We start from the raw sequence: 16568 nt of genomic DNA, 5'->3' as shown, positions 1-16568 counted from the left end.
ATTTTGTACCATGAGAGGTGCTTTGATTAAGCATACGCCTTGCACCAGATTGATTGATCATTGTGAGGATATGTGAGCTTAGGAAAATACGCTCTTACACTTAATCTAAGAAATTATAAATTAAATGTGATGCCTAGGTGTATCTCCTTGGTATCAAACATAGAGGGTAAAGTTCTTGTATCATCCAAGTGCATGAAACTGTTGTGTAAATATTGAATGAGCCACCAAGGGTATATGAATATTTTCAAAACACTGGATAGCAGATGAGTTTACCATAGATTTTTCTGGGTGTTGAAATCAGGATGGGTTGACTTGCTAAATTAATGATGAGGTATTTCTAGGATAGGATGCATACTCTCATCAAGGCAAGAAAAGATGTTGAAACTTTAATTTAAAGGAAAAAAGGAAATAGCTTTGAAACCATGGGCTTATTTGACCTCTTACTGATATTCCCCAAAATGTTGATACTCACCAGTGACCAGAATTTGCACATTTAATTCACTGACTAAATTAGCTTAGTCCTGAGAGGAGCTGTTAATGGAGATTCCAGAGTTCCTGAGAGAGGGAGAGAGGGGAGAGAGAGATGGGGAGGGGTGAGTGGGGCAGGGAGGAGGGGAGGGGAGGGGAGTGAAGGAGGAAGAGTGGCGGATGGGGAGAGAGAGGATTGGTTTGGAACAGAGCTGTACTCCCTTGGTAATGTTGAGACCTTAGACAGTTTAACCTTCTTATATCTCAGATGTCTCATCTTCAGAGAATATAGCATTGACTTCTTGGGTTACTGTAAGGACTAAATGAGTATCCCTTAGCACAAGGTCTAGTCCTTAATAGATATGCACATATGATGTAATTGTGTTTTTTATTAAGATAACAATAAAATGCCTTTTTTTATTCTGCGATGTGATTTGTTATATAATGATAGATATTCGAACCTGTTGGCTCCGCCTGATTCTAGTCTTTTAGGTTTGTTGGTCCTTACCTGTATAAAACAAGATGAATTTCACTCTTTTGTGTTTCAGCACATGTTTGGGGGCTATGATAAAACAGTTATGGTTTCTCCAAAGAACTGGGTGACCCACAGTCAGGAAGAGGGTGAAGAAAAGGCTTGCATTTTGGGAATAGGAGGACAGATTCTAGTAGTTGCCATGGGGAAGTTCCACCCCATTCTGTTTTTATGAGATGATCATTGAACATCGGTCTCTATATTTCCTGGCCATTCCATTTAAAATATTTTGAGATGTTAGGATCATTGATTGAAGGTTATGCTTGTTCTGGTTTTGACTAAGAGAGCTACCATCAGTTAGACTTCTGTGTTGCCAAATCTTATTCGGCAAAAAGGAAAGTCCAGAGTACTGTTCTCATTCAGTGTACATGTGGTTGGTCAACGACCATCTAATAAGCTAATGGTTACCTTTTGCTTTAATTAATAAAGTGTATTCATACGAAGCACGCAGTGCGAGTGTATACACGTGTGTGCACATGTGTATATGAATGTATACATACACAAATGTTAATTATACAAGGTTGTATAATATCAAAATGTTCATCACAACCAAATATACAAAGAATACGATGTTCCTGAAATTGATGACGGTGTAATTTTATTTACCTCTTGGGAATCAGTTGAGCTATTGATTCCACAGCAAATGTGGTTTGATTAAGATCATGGCAAGATATGCTTGGCAGCAATTGCGAATTATTAAAGGTTATTACATATTTAAAGTTTACAGTCAACTGAGATTGTATGTATGTATCTGATTTTAGCTTAGGGAGATAAATCAATCCATATTTTATCCCAGGAACTATGTCCTCAAAGCTATACAATTACCATGTTCTCCATAAAACCATACCCTTTCCTGAATGGTCCGGAATATGGTGTGATGCTCAGTGCTTATGTTTATACTAAGCAGGGTTGGAATCATGAATGTAGAGATGAATATGCTTTATATAAATTTATAATATCGCTTTCAGACGTATATATAAATTGAATCTGCACTAGTTGAGTTTAATAGTTAAGGATTGGTTTCTTAGCTGTGAACACTATTATTCATGGTGTTATTATAGTTGGGGCTGTGGCTGATCCTGGAAAATCATGGAAAGAGAAATATTTTGAGGGAAAACTTAATTTCTTTAAAAAAAACTCTCAAGAGGTGTTTTATTTTTCCACTTTTATAGGAAACTAACATCTACATCCTATCTTTAACACACATAGGCTTATTCAAGAGTAACAATAAAAAACATCATGAAAATACAGTGATATTTAAATGTGCTAAATGGAACATGGGCCTAGTCAGGTTTTCATGATTTATCAGTTTTTAACTTCAAAGACTCTGGTTAGCTTGCATTTTTTAAACTAATGAGTTTATCACAGCCTGTGAGGAGAATGGTTAAAGTCTATCAGCTGTAAATTGGTACAGAGCACTGAAAGGGACATTAGCCTCTAATCAGATTCCAACAGTTCATTAAACCTGTCTTTCCAGAACCTCGCTTTGTCTTTTCCCTGTCTTTGGGAGGCATCTTCCCCCTTTCCTTTGGGCAAGACCTCCTCCAGGGTAGGAAGCAGTATCAACTCATTCTTCATTGTCTACCAACCAAACAGCCTACGGGATGCTTTGTTAGGGGAGATTTCTGGCTGCTGGGAAGGGCAGGGGCGTGGAGGGCTGGCGGGCTGCAGGAAGGCTTGCTTAAAACTGGATGGTTGCAAGCCAAGCTGGCCGCTTCCAACCACGGAAGCAAGTGACACGTTAGGATTTGAGATCCATGCCTGATGTGTAAACAACCCACCAGCCTCCATGAAAGGATTTAAAGCTTTGAACAAATTAACTGAGCTTGCCAGGGAGACCACAGTTCTTTCTGCTTGAAGCTATTAGGATGCAAAATGCCTAAAAAATATGGACAACTCAAAAGCACAAATTTAAAAAAATGCATCCTGCCAGTTTTAATACTGTTGCACATTTCTAAGAAAAGAACCTGACAGTAGTTTTTCTTCTTTTTATTACCTAATAGACTAGGTAGCATGGAATTTTTAAATGCTCATTAGTTAGCTCTGGAGTAAATTTGCCTTTTCTTCTTATTGATGTCTCAGAACAAATATGTGTGATAAGAGGTTCTATAAATTTTATTTCTTATTTTTCTTGAAAAAGATTGGCAAGAAATAGAGATAATTAGAGCTTTACTATACTGCACTCTGTTGGTATTATTTGGTAATAAAAACATTTATGATTTATCAAAGTGGGAGTTGTTTTTATTTAACTACTTGACAGAAAAGGAACCATGTGAGAGGCAAAAACCTGAAGGTGTAGAAATGATATTAATCTTCGTCATCAAAGGCAAGCAAAATATTTAGAAACAGATCTCTTTTTCTTTTGAGGAGACCACTTTAGAGTCCTGTGCTTACGTTCTATGATTGAGCAAAGAAACCATTCTAAAAACTCAAACTTAGTCATTTCGGTTTCTGAGTTTGGTCAGTAGGGGAAGGGAAGGTTGACATTCTAAACGTGTTTTAAAACAGGATTTTGGCCTGAAGCAAGCAATCATAAGTGTCTTTTGAACTCTCTTCATAGGTTATTGACTTTAGAAAATCCCCAAAGCAGTGAAAATTAATAGAGAATAACCTCGATTTAATCTTTTCGTAAATATTGTTTGAAATTCTACTGAGTCACTATAGAAATAAGTAGAAGTTCTCCTTTCAAGAAATGGTAAATTCAGCCAAACAAATACCAAAATAGAAAACAAATTGTTATTTATTTTTTGGTTATGACTTGAGCTTAAAAATTTATATGAGTTGTTTTTGAAATAAATGTTTGAGGTCAATACATAGAAATTTTCATTTGATCTGAAGTGCCATACTAAAATTCAGTGTCTAGAATTATATTATCTTGTTTTTAAAAATTATTTAGATTTTGACAATAATGTGAGGATATGGTCATTTTTTATCTATTTTCTCCTTTGTGGATTTCTGCACACATGCAACCTCTGGAGCTAAGGAAGAGAGAAACATCCTTCTCTTTCTTTCCACCGCTGTAAAAGTGTGATGAATCTTTCCAGCCCCATATAAATTAATGTTAAGGTTTCTTTACTCCAGTTTATTATCGTCTGACCTCTAACCCAGAGGTCAGAGAATCAGACTGATTAATTCAACTTCATGGTCATTATTTCAAATGATAGTTCAGAATGGGGGGATAATTGGTTATGCTGATAGTCTCATTTAATTATACTTCATTGTTAAAAAAATTAGGTTAGCAATACTAAATGTACTACCATGAAGGAAGAGTCTACCATATGTCCTCATTTGAATGCTTTATGGCTGACTTTCTCTCTCTCTCTCTCTTCTTCCTCTCAGAATATCAACACCTTTGAGAACAGAATGTTAATGCTTGATGGGATGCCGTCAGTCAGAGTCAAAACCGAGCTTTTGGAATCTGAACAAGGGGTAAGTTTCCAACAATGCCCCACCTTCTTCTCTACGTGAGCGCGGCAGTTGTTTCCAGAGCATCCTGACGTTTGCTGACTTTCACTTGGCCTGTGCTGTTTCTCTCGACCCACGATCATCTGCGGCTGGTGGATTCTCGCCCATTTGTAGCCTCAGCCATGTCTAACTTGGAAAAGACAACTTCCTGAAACTAGGAAGGCACAATGACCTTATAAGAACCATATGGTTTTATTTAAGTTAGTGAAGGTTTTTGAAAAGCTAATAAAAATCCAAAGCAAAGAGGAATTATTAAAAAAAAATAAGATAGGAATATAACCTCCATGCCAAAATGGCTTCTTTCTTAGGAAGTTACAGGGTACAGGTATGGGAATGTTCCTCTTTGCCGGGTTGGTTTCACTTTTGACATTTGTATTTACCCTTTTGTGTACCACGAGGACTAGACGACAGTTGACGAAATTCGGGTCGGTGAGTTTGAAGTGAGAGTAAAGCAAAAGAAGGCTTAGCTAACAAGACATAGCAAAATTGACACATGAACATTGAAATATGAAGACTTAAGATTGGGTTGAAAATTGAAAATACAAAGATTTAAGAGCATAGCTGGATTTCTTTTTTAAAAGGACATGGGTGATTTTGTAATTGTTAACATCTGTAGCTTTCGTAGTTGAAATTGTAATAAGGCCGTGTGACTGCTTGCCGCCTTGGCTGACCACGTTTCGTATTTATGTGCGAAAGCACTGCTCGTGTGCCCGGGGGCCCGCTGCCTCCCTGTGTTACTAACCCCCCACCATTGAGGCACTCCAGGTGACCGGAACTAGGATGGATTAAGTAAATATTTCATCTTAATCTTATTAACTTATCTCTTAACCACAAACAGCACAGCACTGGCCGTGTTTTATAAGTGAGCAACCAGAAGACATTTTAAATGTCGATTAAATTTCACTTGTAAAAATCTGTGTGCGTGAGTTGGTGTGGGACCCCAATCGAGGGGCTCAAGGGGTTGGGATGCTGCTGGATTAGAGGGACTTCATTGTGAGGAACCGAGGGCATGAATCCTGCTGGTAGCATGTAGAGGGTTTCTGCGGTAACTTCCCCAGGCCCGAGCAATCCGGGGCAGGGCGAATGGTGTCACAGTATAAAGTTCTTTTATTCACGTGCAGCCTGTGTCTGAAATGGTTCGTAGTCAGTGTCGATTGTTGTCGCTCCGCAGTGAACTCTGTGGAGTATGTCAGCCGCTGACACGCCTTCCCCGCTCTGGGGGGGACATGTCCGCAGACCCACTTAGGGTCAACCTGACACTCAGGCTGCGGAGCATCACCATAGAAGAAACCAGTTGGCGGCGAATGATACCATTTGTTCCTTATAGACAGTGCTGCAGGAAGACGTCTTGTCTCCGCCTGGATTTTCTAGCCTGACTCAATAAAGTTAAACTCTACAGTCTTCCAGACCAAGTAGTTTTTACCTTTGCTGTTGGACCTAACATGGGAAGGATTTGTTTGATTTCTTGGGAATTTCCGTTTTCCTATTCCAAGTGCATGAGCATCAGTTTCTGCAGGTAAATTTCTACACACCCCGTGTTTAAGTTGAACACACCACACAGACCACAGTGTCCCATTCACAGAGGATAATAGCCTTTTTCCACTGCTGATGGAAAAACGATAAAGTGGTATATCCCACATGGTTGCTTTTATGTCACGAGATGTTCAACTCGAGTAGCAGTAAATCTACTCGAGTCGCGCGTGTTGGAGGAAAGCAGGGAAGCACAGAAGCCAGAAGGTCCTACTTGTGCTGCTGCTCAGAGCAACGAGGGGTCATCATTGCCGCCAGCTCTGGGAACCTTTGGTGATGTCAGGATACTTCCCCTTTACTGTCCGTTTTCAGTTGTAAGGTAAGGTTTGCATGAAAGATTTAGATGCACAAAAAACAAAAGCCAGGATTCCTAGGGGTTTTCCATTGTGAATACGAACCTCATGCTACTTGCTTTATAGAAAGTATTTACTGCCCTCAAATAAGGACAGGAAAAATGGTAGGTTTGTAGGTTTTACTTAACTCTTAGTCATTAAAATCAGTTTTCCTCCTTGTGAATGGAGCTGCTGTTAATATTTTAACCCGCATTTAGATTGTGTATGTTGAAGGGAAGTAGAAACTTGATTTTATTCTTTTCCTTACCTTTGTATGAACTTCTTAAATATATGGCAGACATAATTTTGTTCTCTTTTACAGTAAAGCTTTAAGAGAAGCAGCCCAGTGTTTAATGGAATGTATTATGACCTCATTATTTATGGAATATAGTAATTTGTGTTTAATCATTTATAATATTTCAGTCCAATTTTTCTTTAAAATTAGGGATTAAAATCTAGACTTTTAGTGAACTTCACTTTTGTTCATTTTATTAGAGTTTTTAATTGGGGTATAATGGGGTTGGGTGATACATAGTATCATTTCAGAATCAGAACTATTTTAGATAAGGAATAACAGAATTCTTTTTTTTTTTTATTTTTTTTATTTTATTCATTTATTTGACAGAGAGAGATCACAAGTAGGCAGAGAAGCAGGCAGAGAGAGAGGAGGAAGCAGGCTCCCTGCTGAGCAGAGAGCCCGATGTGGGACTCGATCCCAGGACCCTGAGATCATGACCTGAGCCGAAGGCAGCGGCTTAACCCACTGAGCCACCCAGGCACCCAGGAATAACAGAATTCTAAAGATTTCCTTATTTCAGTCTTCTAAGACTCTCCTCAGTTCCTGTTAGAAGCTGGTTGAAGTTTGACTATTTTTATAAGAAAGTGTGAACATTGCTGAACTTGATCAAATATGTGATTATGGGCTTTTGAAAAAGATGTGATATTAGTAACAATAAACACAAAGTCATAGAAATGAATCAGTGCATCACAGCAATGAATGAGAAAGCCTCAGCTTGATGTCAAGGATTAGATTCTGAAATCACTCTGAAGACTTAATTTCACGAGTGTGTTTTTAAGATATAGACATTAAACATTCAGTCTTTAGGGGAAGAAAAGTGCTTTTCAGGCTCCGGGTGGCATTGTAAAGATGCACTACATAATACAGCCCCCCTGTTTCAGTGCGCCACGCACGCATATGTCCATTCTCCTCTGCTGGTTATAAATAGTCCCTGTCAGCTGGTCTGTACATATCTCCCCACCCTTCCAAGGAATTCCAGACCTGATGACCACATTTCAGAGCTGGAAGAAAGACTGTGGAATGGGTTTAGGTTAGCTACTCTGCTTTCTGTCTTCTCTGAAAGGTTCTGGTTGCCTGGCCTCATTCTCTTAATAGTTTAATGGTGTGTGAAGGGGATAGTCACAGCTCTTCAATCAGATTGTAAGCTCTTGGAGGGCAAGAACTGTTCCTTGTATTTTTCTTGCAGGTCCCAGTCCCCGGCAAGTGGTCAGGAAATACATGCTTTACTTGTCTGGGTATTATAACTGGCATGGCGAAAAAATACGGAACCAGTGCGTCATTCCTCATTATAAACCTGCTCTATTGACTTCATAGGGTGGTTGTGAATAAAACAATAAAACTTGGAAATGCTGGAAACACACATTCTCATTGATGGTATAGTGTTCAGCTTGTAGCCCTGTGAACGGAATAGGTACAGTAACGTATCCACACCGACTCTGTGCCCCTCCCCGCCTTCTGTTTGGAATTCTGTCACTCCCGCATCCTTAGTTTTATGATATCTAAGTAGATTATTATTGTAGTCTCTTGAAACGGGACTTTGGTTTTCTTCGGGCTTGTCGGTAATACAGCACATGCTGCTAAGCAGTCCATGGGAAGGGCACGTGCTCTTGTGATACACTTCAGGGGCACAGCAAGGAGTGCTTGAATGACTTTGACTGTGACCTTTGGTGCTTGTGTCCTGCTGTTACAAGAGCTTCCCAAATGCTGTCGGCCTTTGGATGTTCTAACATGTTATTAAGCAAAGGACGAAAGCAGGAAGAAGAGGACTGGAACGATTCTACCCAGAGATAAGGCAGGAGCAGAGAAAGGGTACTGCCTCAAAGATGTAAAATATGATTTTTGTTCCTGGCCTTGGAGCTCCCTGGCTTGAATGGCCTTGGGAAGTGACTGCATAACTCCAGGCCTCTATGTCCTCGTCTGTACAGTGGGGGTGTTAAAGGCTGGCCCAGGTTCCAGCCAACATTCTTCAAGTCTGGTAATGGGCCAGGAGTGAGAAAAAGCATTTCTCCTTGGGACTTTAACAATCCTACCATGAGGAAGCTACCTGTGTGTGCAGGTAGAAATGCCTAGACTTGAAAGGGGGGCAGACCCAAGTTCAGATGTTCCCCGTGCCATGGGCCAGCTGTGTGGGACCCATTGGTCTCTGTCCACCTATTTCTCTTCTTTTGGGAAGTGAAGTGAACCGTCCAGCCTCCGAAGAGCCTGCCTCCCTGCTTGAAGAAGAGCAGGAATAAAAAGGACCCCATTGCTTCCGTTTCTATGGATGCAATTCTCATATCATATTTAGTAGAGATTAAACAACTGGACTAATTTAGAATTCTATTTTATTTTTTTTAAATTTTTTAAAAAAAGATTTTATTTATTTATTTGACAGATAGATCACAAGTAGGCAGAGAGAGGAAGGGAAGCAGGCTTTCTGAGAGCCCGATGCGGGGCTTGATCCCAGGACTCTGGGAACATGACCTGAGCCTAAGACAGAAGCTTTAACCCACTGAGCCACTCAGGCACCCCATAATTTAAAATTTTAAAAGAAGAGTTAAATCAGATCTCTAAGTCTAACCCTTATTTATTTATTTTTTTGAATTTTTATTTAAGCATATCTGGAGAAATATTTCAAATTCTGGTTAGATTTTATCACATAAGAAATGGGATAATGAAGCCAGAAATCAGTGATTCCATGAACACGAAAGTGACACCATATTTTGGTGTGACAGTGGCATTTGGCCACAATTTTTTAGCAAAGGGGTTCTGAGTGTGTATACGTCAGAGAATACTTCTTGATGTGTTTACCGGGGAGACGATGAGGTGTGTGGGATTTGCGGCAGAGTGAAGTGGGGGGACAGAATGCGCGGGGAGGAAGATGACGGACGGCGGGCCAGGATTCCGTCATTGTTGAAGCCATGTGACCGGTACCCCGGGGGCTCGTGTAACCGTTCTGCCTGATTTTGTGTATCTTTGGGATCGTTGGAAGTAAAATGTTTAAAAAGGAAAAGAAGCTCTCTAAATAAAAATAGAAAAGTTCATCAGTGCACGGGCATCAGACGGAGTCCTCAGGGAAACTCGCCTCACCCGGCCACCCTCAGTGTCCGCTCCGTCTGTGGGGAAGGAGTGCCAGCAGTGCTCAGGCCTGGGGTTCTCCTCTCCCTTCCGCTATAGGGCACGTGCGTTTCTGACCTGTGGGCCTGGAGGTGGAGAGTGGTACCAAGAGTGGAGCAGAGAGAGAGGGAGAAACGTGTTGGGTGTTTTGCCAATTTTAAGGGCTCCAAACAGTCTGTGATTGGGTTGTAGAAGACCTTCGTGCGTTCCACCGGGGGCAAAGCCCAATGTGTCTTTACCGCAGCTGTGGGACCCCGAAGGGTGCAGGTGTGGCAGCAGATGGGTTTAATCGTATCCTCATGGCTTACGAGTAGGAAATGTCAGGCCAGAGATCCCTATGAGCACCCTAATTTTAGAGATAGGACAGCAGAGGGGCGCCTAGGTGGCTCAGTTGGTTAAGCATCTGCCTTTGGCTTGGTCATGATCCCAGGGACCTGGAATTGAGGCCCACATCGGGCTCTGTGCTCAGTGGAGAGCCTGCTCTTCCCTCTCCCTCTGCTGCTCCCCCTTGCTTGTGTTCTCTCTCTCTCTCTCTCTCTCAAATAAATAAATAAATCTTTAAGAAAACGAGAGTGAGAGGACAGAAGGGAGTAATGACCCTTTTTCTAGATGCAGCTTGCAGTAACTTTTGCAAAGCATTCTGCAGGACATTCATAACAAGGTGGTGAAGACATTTCTGTATCACAAAAGACAGACTAGCAGCGTTAAGGTAGTATATTGTACCTTCCTGTAGAGTAGAGTTTTGCTTTATGCTTCTCACTATTCCTCATCATCTCAGCACAAGGAGCATACAGCTAGGCAGGGCTTGATGAATAGTAATTCAGATGCTATTTATTGTAAGTGAGAGCCAGGGCCAGACTGTAGAATATTGAGGATTTTGAGACAGGTGCTGTTTTGGAAAAGACCCCAATCTTTAGGCTTAATAAAGAAATGGAGACAGGTGCAAGTCTTGTAGCTGAACCGAGACATGTGCTATGGAATGTTTAAGACAGGCAGTTGTATCAAAATTTAGTAGCTTTAGAGAAAAACAACAACAACAAACCTTTTTCTTTTTCTCAGAAAACTGTTATGTTTAATCTCACATAAAAGGTTTAATATATATCTGTGTATAAAAGCTTAGCAAGACACTGTTACTGTAATGACTTCATCAGAAGAAAAGAAAAGGCATTGTAAAAATGCCACTTGCATTACCCTTTAACAGAGGCTCATTATTACCTCCCCTACTGCAGAACAGGAGCCGGCGTAGCTAGTAAATTGGTAGAATTATCTTAGACATATGAATTTGCTTATCATTTAATATTCTCCCATGACCCACGGCTTGAGATCTTTTGATCTGTAGTGAAATATTTGCATATCACATATCACTATGTGGCTTCAAAGAAAAACATATGCAGAAGTTGTGTTATTCCTAATCTGAGAAGACCATTTTTTTAAAAAAAAAAGGGCAGGAAAAAGTATCTGTACTTGCAAAACTCATTTTAAGGAAGAGCTATCCTCCACTAAAGAAGCAGAGTTGGACTGATTTTAATAATGTCAGAATGGCCAATAAATGTATTAATAGAAAGAATTGAAAATCAATGAGCTGTGATAGTAATTACAGATAGTACCCAAGGGAAATATAGCAGGCAGGCAAATCCTTTCCCTTGGGGGCTGCCCTGGGCAAAGCTATGAAGTTGATAATTCTGCCCTCCCTCTTTCCCATTAGCAATGTACTTTCTCCTTCAACTTAATTCTTGTCCATTCACAGCCCAGACGTTCCCAGCCCTCCGTGCATGCGGTGATGGCTCAGGGTACCCACGGACTCACAGACCCACTGATGACCAGTTCTAACTGGAGTCTCTTTAATTGAGGAAAATGTAAAGTGCTATTCTTTCTGGGAGTCATTTGCATTTTTATAGGGTCAGTGCTTTCTAAAAAAGAACACTTCTTAAAGAGTAATTTGGAAATTTGGAGTTAGGGAAAATTAACCTCTCTGCAATATTTCAGTTTATGCATGATTGTGTTTTCCTCCATGTACTGGTCTTCATGCTAGAATTACAAAAACAAAATCTGGACCATGAGGCAAGAGTTGCTCTTTATCTAGATATGTTTTCATGTGCTAATATTTACATGCTGATTCACAGTTTATAACTGTGATTATAGCTTATTTAACCCTTGGAGGACTTTTGCTTTGGACCGTGGGATTAGTTACCATGGGAACTGACCTCTTACCGTAGACAATTAGAAAGCCAGATAAAATATATGAAATGCTTTTACATATTGAGCAACAGACAGTTAAGGACTATGATCCTTGGGAGTAAGGCAGAAAAGGAGGTGAACCTTACTGGTGTCAGCCTTCTGCCTAAGAGCAAAGCAGGGAGAAGAACCCAGATAGGGCCTAGCAGTCACTGAGTTAGGTAGCAGGGATTGGAATTTGGGAAAGATCAAGGCAACTGGCTTTTAAGGGGAACAATAACAGAGAAAGGAGTTGTACGGAAAGAGCTCCAGAGATCCTCAAAGTGACCCCCTAAGAAGGGTTTGGCTAGGTAACCATCTACCTGTGTGTGGAGGAAAATAAGAAAAGAACAAAGAAGGCAACTGGCAAATAGTTCTTTTTCTTTCTTTCTTTCTTTTTTTTTTTTTAAAGATTTTCTTTATTTATTTGACAAAGAGAGAGATCACAAGTAGGCAGAGCAGCAAGGGGCGGGGCGGGGGGGGCGCAGAAGCAGGCTCCCTGTTGAGCAGAGAGCCCGAGGTGGGGCTAGATCCCAGGACCCTGCCTGAGATCATGACCTTAGTGGAAGGCAGAGGCTTAACCCACTGAGCCACCCAGGCCCCCCCTTCTTAAAAAAGAATTTATTTATTTATTTATTTATTTATTTGAGAGAGGGAGAGCAACAGTGTCTGCCTAAGTGTGGGGGAGGAGCAGAGGGAGAGGGACAAGCAGACTCCTCACTGAGCACAGAGCTTGACTCTGGGCTCAAACCTAGGACCCTGAGATCATGACCTGTGCTGAAGTCAGTTGCTTAACTGACTAATCCACCCAGGTGCCCCTCTGGAGCAATTCTTAGAGCTCACATACAGTTTCCACTGACCAGAATGGAGAGACACCTTTGTACATGAGGTAGAGGTCTCAGAAGGGCCACAGGTTAGTAATGGGACTGAATTCATCCCACAGTTGTCTCGGCTGGGTTTTGCCCTGATGTAGGTGAAAAGCAAACCCTGAAAATGTCAAACTAACCTGGAAGTTATTTAATTATACCAGAGCAAAATCCAGCACTCTGGAAGAAGACATAACAAGATCTAGCCCTCAGTGATGTAAAGGTTCCACCATCTGGAAATTGATCATAACTGAATCAATTGATCAGATAGCAAACAAGATGAAAAGAACCTCTGTGACCTGTGGAGGAATCTCAAGTAGTGTAACATATGTACAATTGCACTGTCAAGAGAGGCAGGGTCAGAAAAATCATTCGAAGAAATAATGGCTGGACATTATCTGAATATGAGGAGAACCCACATATCCAAGAAAATCAGTTAGCCCCAAGCTAAAGAAACCACACCAAAACATAAGATAATCAAGTTGCTGGAAATAGGTAATAAAGAATAGTCTGGAAGCAGCCAGCAGAGAAGAGGGGACTATATCTGATATGTAAAGAGACGATCAGACTTCTCACCACATAAGACAGAAGAAAGAACTTCCTTAGGTGACAGGAAAAGGACACTAGATAGAAATTCTGGATCTACACAAGGAGACGGAGAGTACTCAAAATGCTAAGTGTCTAGGCAAGTATAAAAGATGTAAAAAAAAAAAAATCTTTTTAAAAGAAAATGGTGCAAAGCAAACATAATAACACATTGTGGAGTTTATGACCTATTGGATGAAAATCAACAACAGCAGTAGCACAGAGATGGGGGTTTGGAAGGAAGTACACCATTTGGGATGGTATTATTTGAAGGTAGACGAAGAACCACACACGCGTGCACACACAAAACACACGCACACACACCTACACAGTACAAAAGCCAATAAAGTTAATAAACCAAGGGTGGAAATCAACTGGAAGCATTTTAAGAAATACTCCATTTTCTCAGAATGAAGGCAGAAAAGAGGAAAGATGAACAAAGAACAGGTAGAAGAGAGAGAAAACAAAGCGTGAGTTGGTGCATTTAAACACTGTATGTTAAGAATTGTGTTGGAACGGGAAGAGTTTAAGCACTCCATTTAAAAGATAGATTTTCAGCTTGGGAATAAAAGCAAGACCTAAGTACATCCCACCTGTAAGATGTTCTCCTTAAATATAAAGATGCAGGTACCTAATAAGTGACAGGGTACAATCAAGAATAGTCAACATCATGAAGCAGAAACAAGAATGGTGGTTGTCAGGGGTTTGATGGACCGGGATGTGGGCAGTTTGAGGGTGTAGAATTTCAGGTTTGCAAGATGAGAAAAGAGCTGTTCGAGAGTAATGTGAATGTGGTTAACACTACTGATCTGCACATTTAAAGATGGATGTGGGTAAATATATTTTGTGTTCATGACCTCAATTAAAAATAAAAATAAGTGTTTAAACCCTGAGAGCTGATGATTCATAAGTGTACCGGAGAGCTGGTGTAGATTACTGTACCAGTAATCTACAGTAGTGGCTGAAGGAGAACTTCAGCAGAAATAATTTCTGATGGCCTCACATGGGATGTGACTTTTTTAGAAGGCCTGCTTGTTATAGCAGCAGTCATGTGTGAGTAAATGGCCCTGCCTTTACTTACAATAGATACCTCTTAAATAAAGGTTGGCTTTAACAATGCCCTTCTCCTGACTTTGGAGGAAAAAGTTTTGTGTGAAACGTGGGGTCACTTGGGTGTAAGTCTTCCCTGTCTTGTTGATTGTGGACAAGGCTTATCCTGCTCCAGATCAGACACTGGAATTCTTATGTCCAATAACATTTTTATTAATAAATAATTTAAGTATATATAAAAACCTTTCAAGAAGAAATTAAAGACATGATCACATTACCTTGCAATAAAAGCTGTTAATAGTTTAGGATATTTTCTTCCAGGGACATAATAAGTCTATACTAAACATTCTTCTTCTTCTTCTTCTTTTTTTTTTTTTTTAAAGATTTTATTTATTTATTTGACAGAGAAAGATCACAAGTAGGCAGAGAGAGAGGAAGGGAAGCAGGCTCCCTGCCGAGCAGAGAGGCCAATGCGGGGCTCGATCATGACCTGAGCCAAAGGCAGAGGCTTTAACCCACTGAGCCACCCAGGCATCCCTATACTAAACATTCTTTTAAACAAACAGAAAGTAAAAGGATAGAGAAGGATATGTATACCCTAAATCACAACACCGAAAACAAAGCTGTGATCCCTGTATTAATATGAGATGAAATAGACTTCATAGAAAGGAATATAGCCAGAGATAAAGTGGAACATTTCATAATGATAAGATCATTTATTTATAGGACATAACAGTCCTACATGCTTTTGTATGTCTTGAGTATGTAATGTCATCCCCATTACTAAAGAAAATTGCAGAGCTCTTGTATGTCAAGGTCACATCCCCAGTAAGTAACAGGGATGGGACTGGAGTCCTGTCTTGTGAATCAGAATCTTTGCACTATTGTAAGCTTTCTTTGTTGTTCAGCTTTGATAGCTGTTGTAACTACAGTATTGCAAACAATCTGATATAAAATAACTCTCACTATAATATTCGTGTTTAAGAAGGATTTAAGCAGGGGCGCCTGGGTGGCTCAGTGGGTTAAGCCGCTGCCTTCGGCTCAGGTCGTGATCTCAGGGTCCTGGGATCGAGTCCCGCATCGGGCTCTCTGCTCAGCGGGTAGCCTGCTTCCTCCTCTCTCTCTCTGCCTGCCTCTCTGCCTACTTGTGGTCTCTCTCTGTCGGATAAATAAATAAAATCTTTAAAAAAAAAAAAAAAAAAAAAAAAAAGAAGGATTTAAGCAGATCTTATGGAAGGTGATAGTTGAACATGCCAATTAAATGCAAATTTACCTAGAGAGGCTCATGGCCACTCCAGTAGTCTGCAGTAAATAGGATTTCTTGGGTCTCTCTTTTATCTTAATTGTGTAGGATTCAAAAACAGTTTTTTACTATGTGCCATGTTTATTTTAATATAAAATAATGTTTGCAAGTATTTAATAATGGTAGAAATTACAAGAGTATTCCATGACTATCACATGGACACAATTGTATTTTGCTGTGTGTCACTTTTGGAAATCTAAAGGAGCAGAGCAAAGCTGACACCACATATCAGGTTCAGTTTTCTAGAAAACTTCTTGGTCTCTGTCATAGGATCTTGAAAGCCCAGAGTTTTATAAATATGTAACAACATAAAGACGCCCACTGTGCTTTTTCTTTTTTTGCTTTACAAATTACGTCAGCATCATCACTGAGGACAATGCGTACGTACATTGCTACCAAGGCACATTCCAGCTGGTGGAAAGTTTGATCAACTTAATATCTTGCTGACTGGTCTTGTCTGTGGCCTGTGGAAAGATGAGTCTGTCTCGATCCACTGGTTAGTCCTTTTTCTTGTCTGAAGGGAATACTGTCAGATTTTCTTAGTAAAAGAGTATCTACTTCTTGTCAGTAGTAAATGAACTCTGATGTTCACATGACTTAGGGTTCCCATGATCCGTTCTCTTCCCACCTCTCCATCTTCAGTTTCATTGCTGTGCTCTTGTCATAACTAATTATACCTTTTTCAATGAAGCCATGAAGATGATGATTGAAAGTATTCACTCTTAAAGCCTGAGAAGACTTCAAAATTAAGAAAAAGAATGTACTTTTCTTAGGTTTTTTTTTTTTTAACCTCAATGTATACTATTTTTGTTTTCAGTATGAAAGAAAT

General features: G+C 40.2%; 1 protein-coding gene across 2 annotated transcripts in view; it reads left to right on the top strand.

Annotated features, from left to right (window-relative positions):
- Window positions 1-16568, top strand: part of KLF12 (KLF transcription factor 12) — a 429124-nt gene that overhangs the window by 197039 nt on the left and 215517 nt on the right. For both annotated transcript variants that reach the window (XM_059378144.1, XM_059378145.1), the window contains exon 3: window positions 4340-4429. In XM_059378144.1, coding sequence (XP_059234127.1) covers window positions 4340-4429 — 90 coding nt within the window. The remainder of the gene's footprint in view (window positions 1-4339; window positions 4430-16568) is intronic.

This window comes from Mustela nigripes, chromosome 15, assembly GCF_022355385.1.
Source record: "Mustela nigripes isolate SB6536 chromosome 15, MUSNIG.SB6536, whole genome shotgun sequence".
Taxonomy (NCBI): domain Eukaryota; kingdom Metazoa; phylum Chordata; class Mammalia; order Carnivora; family Mustelidae; genus Mustela; species Mustela nigripes.
The sequence above is the reverse complement of the archived record's forward strand: the minus strand, read 5'-3'. Positions and strand labels throughout refer to the sequence as shown.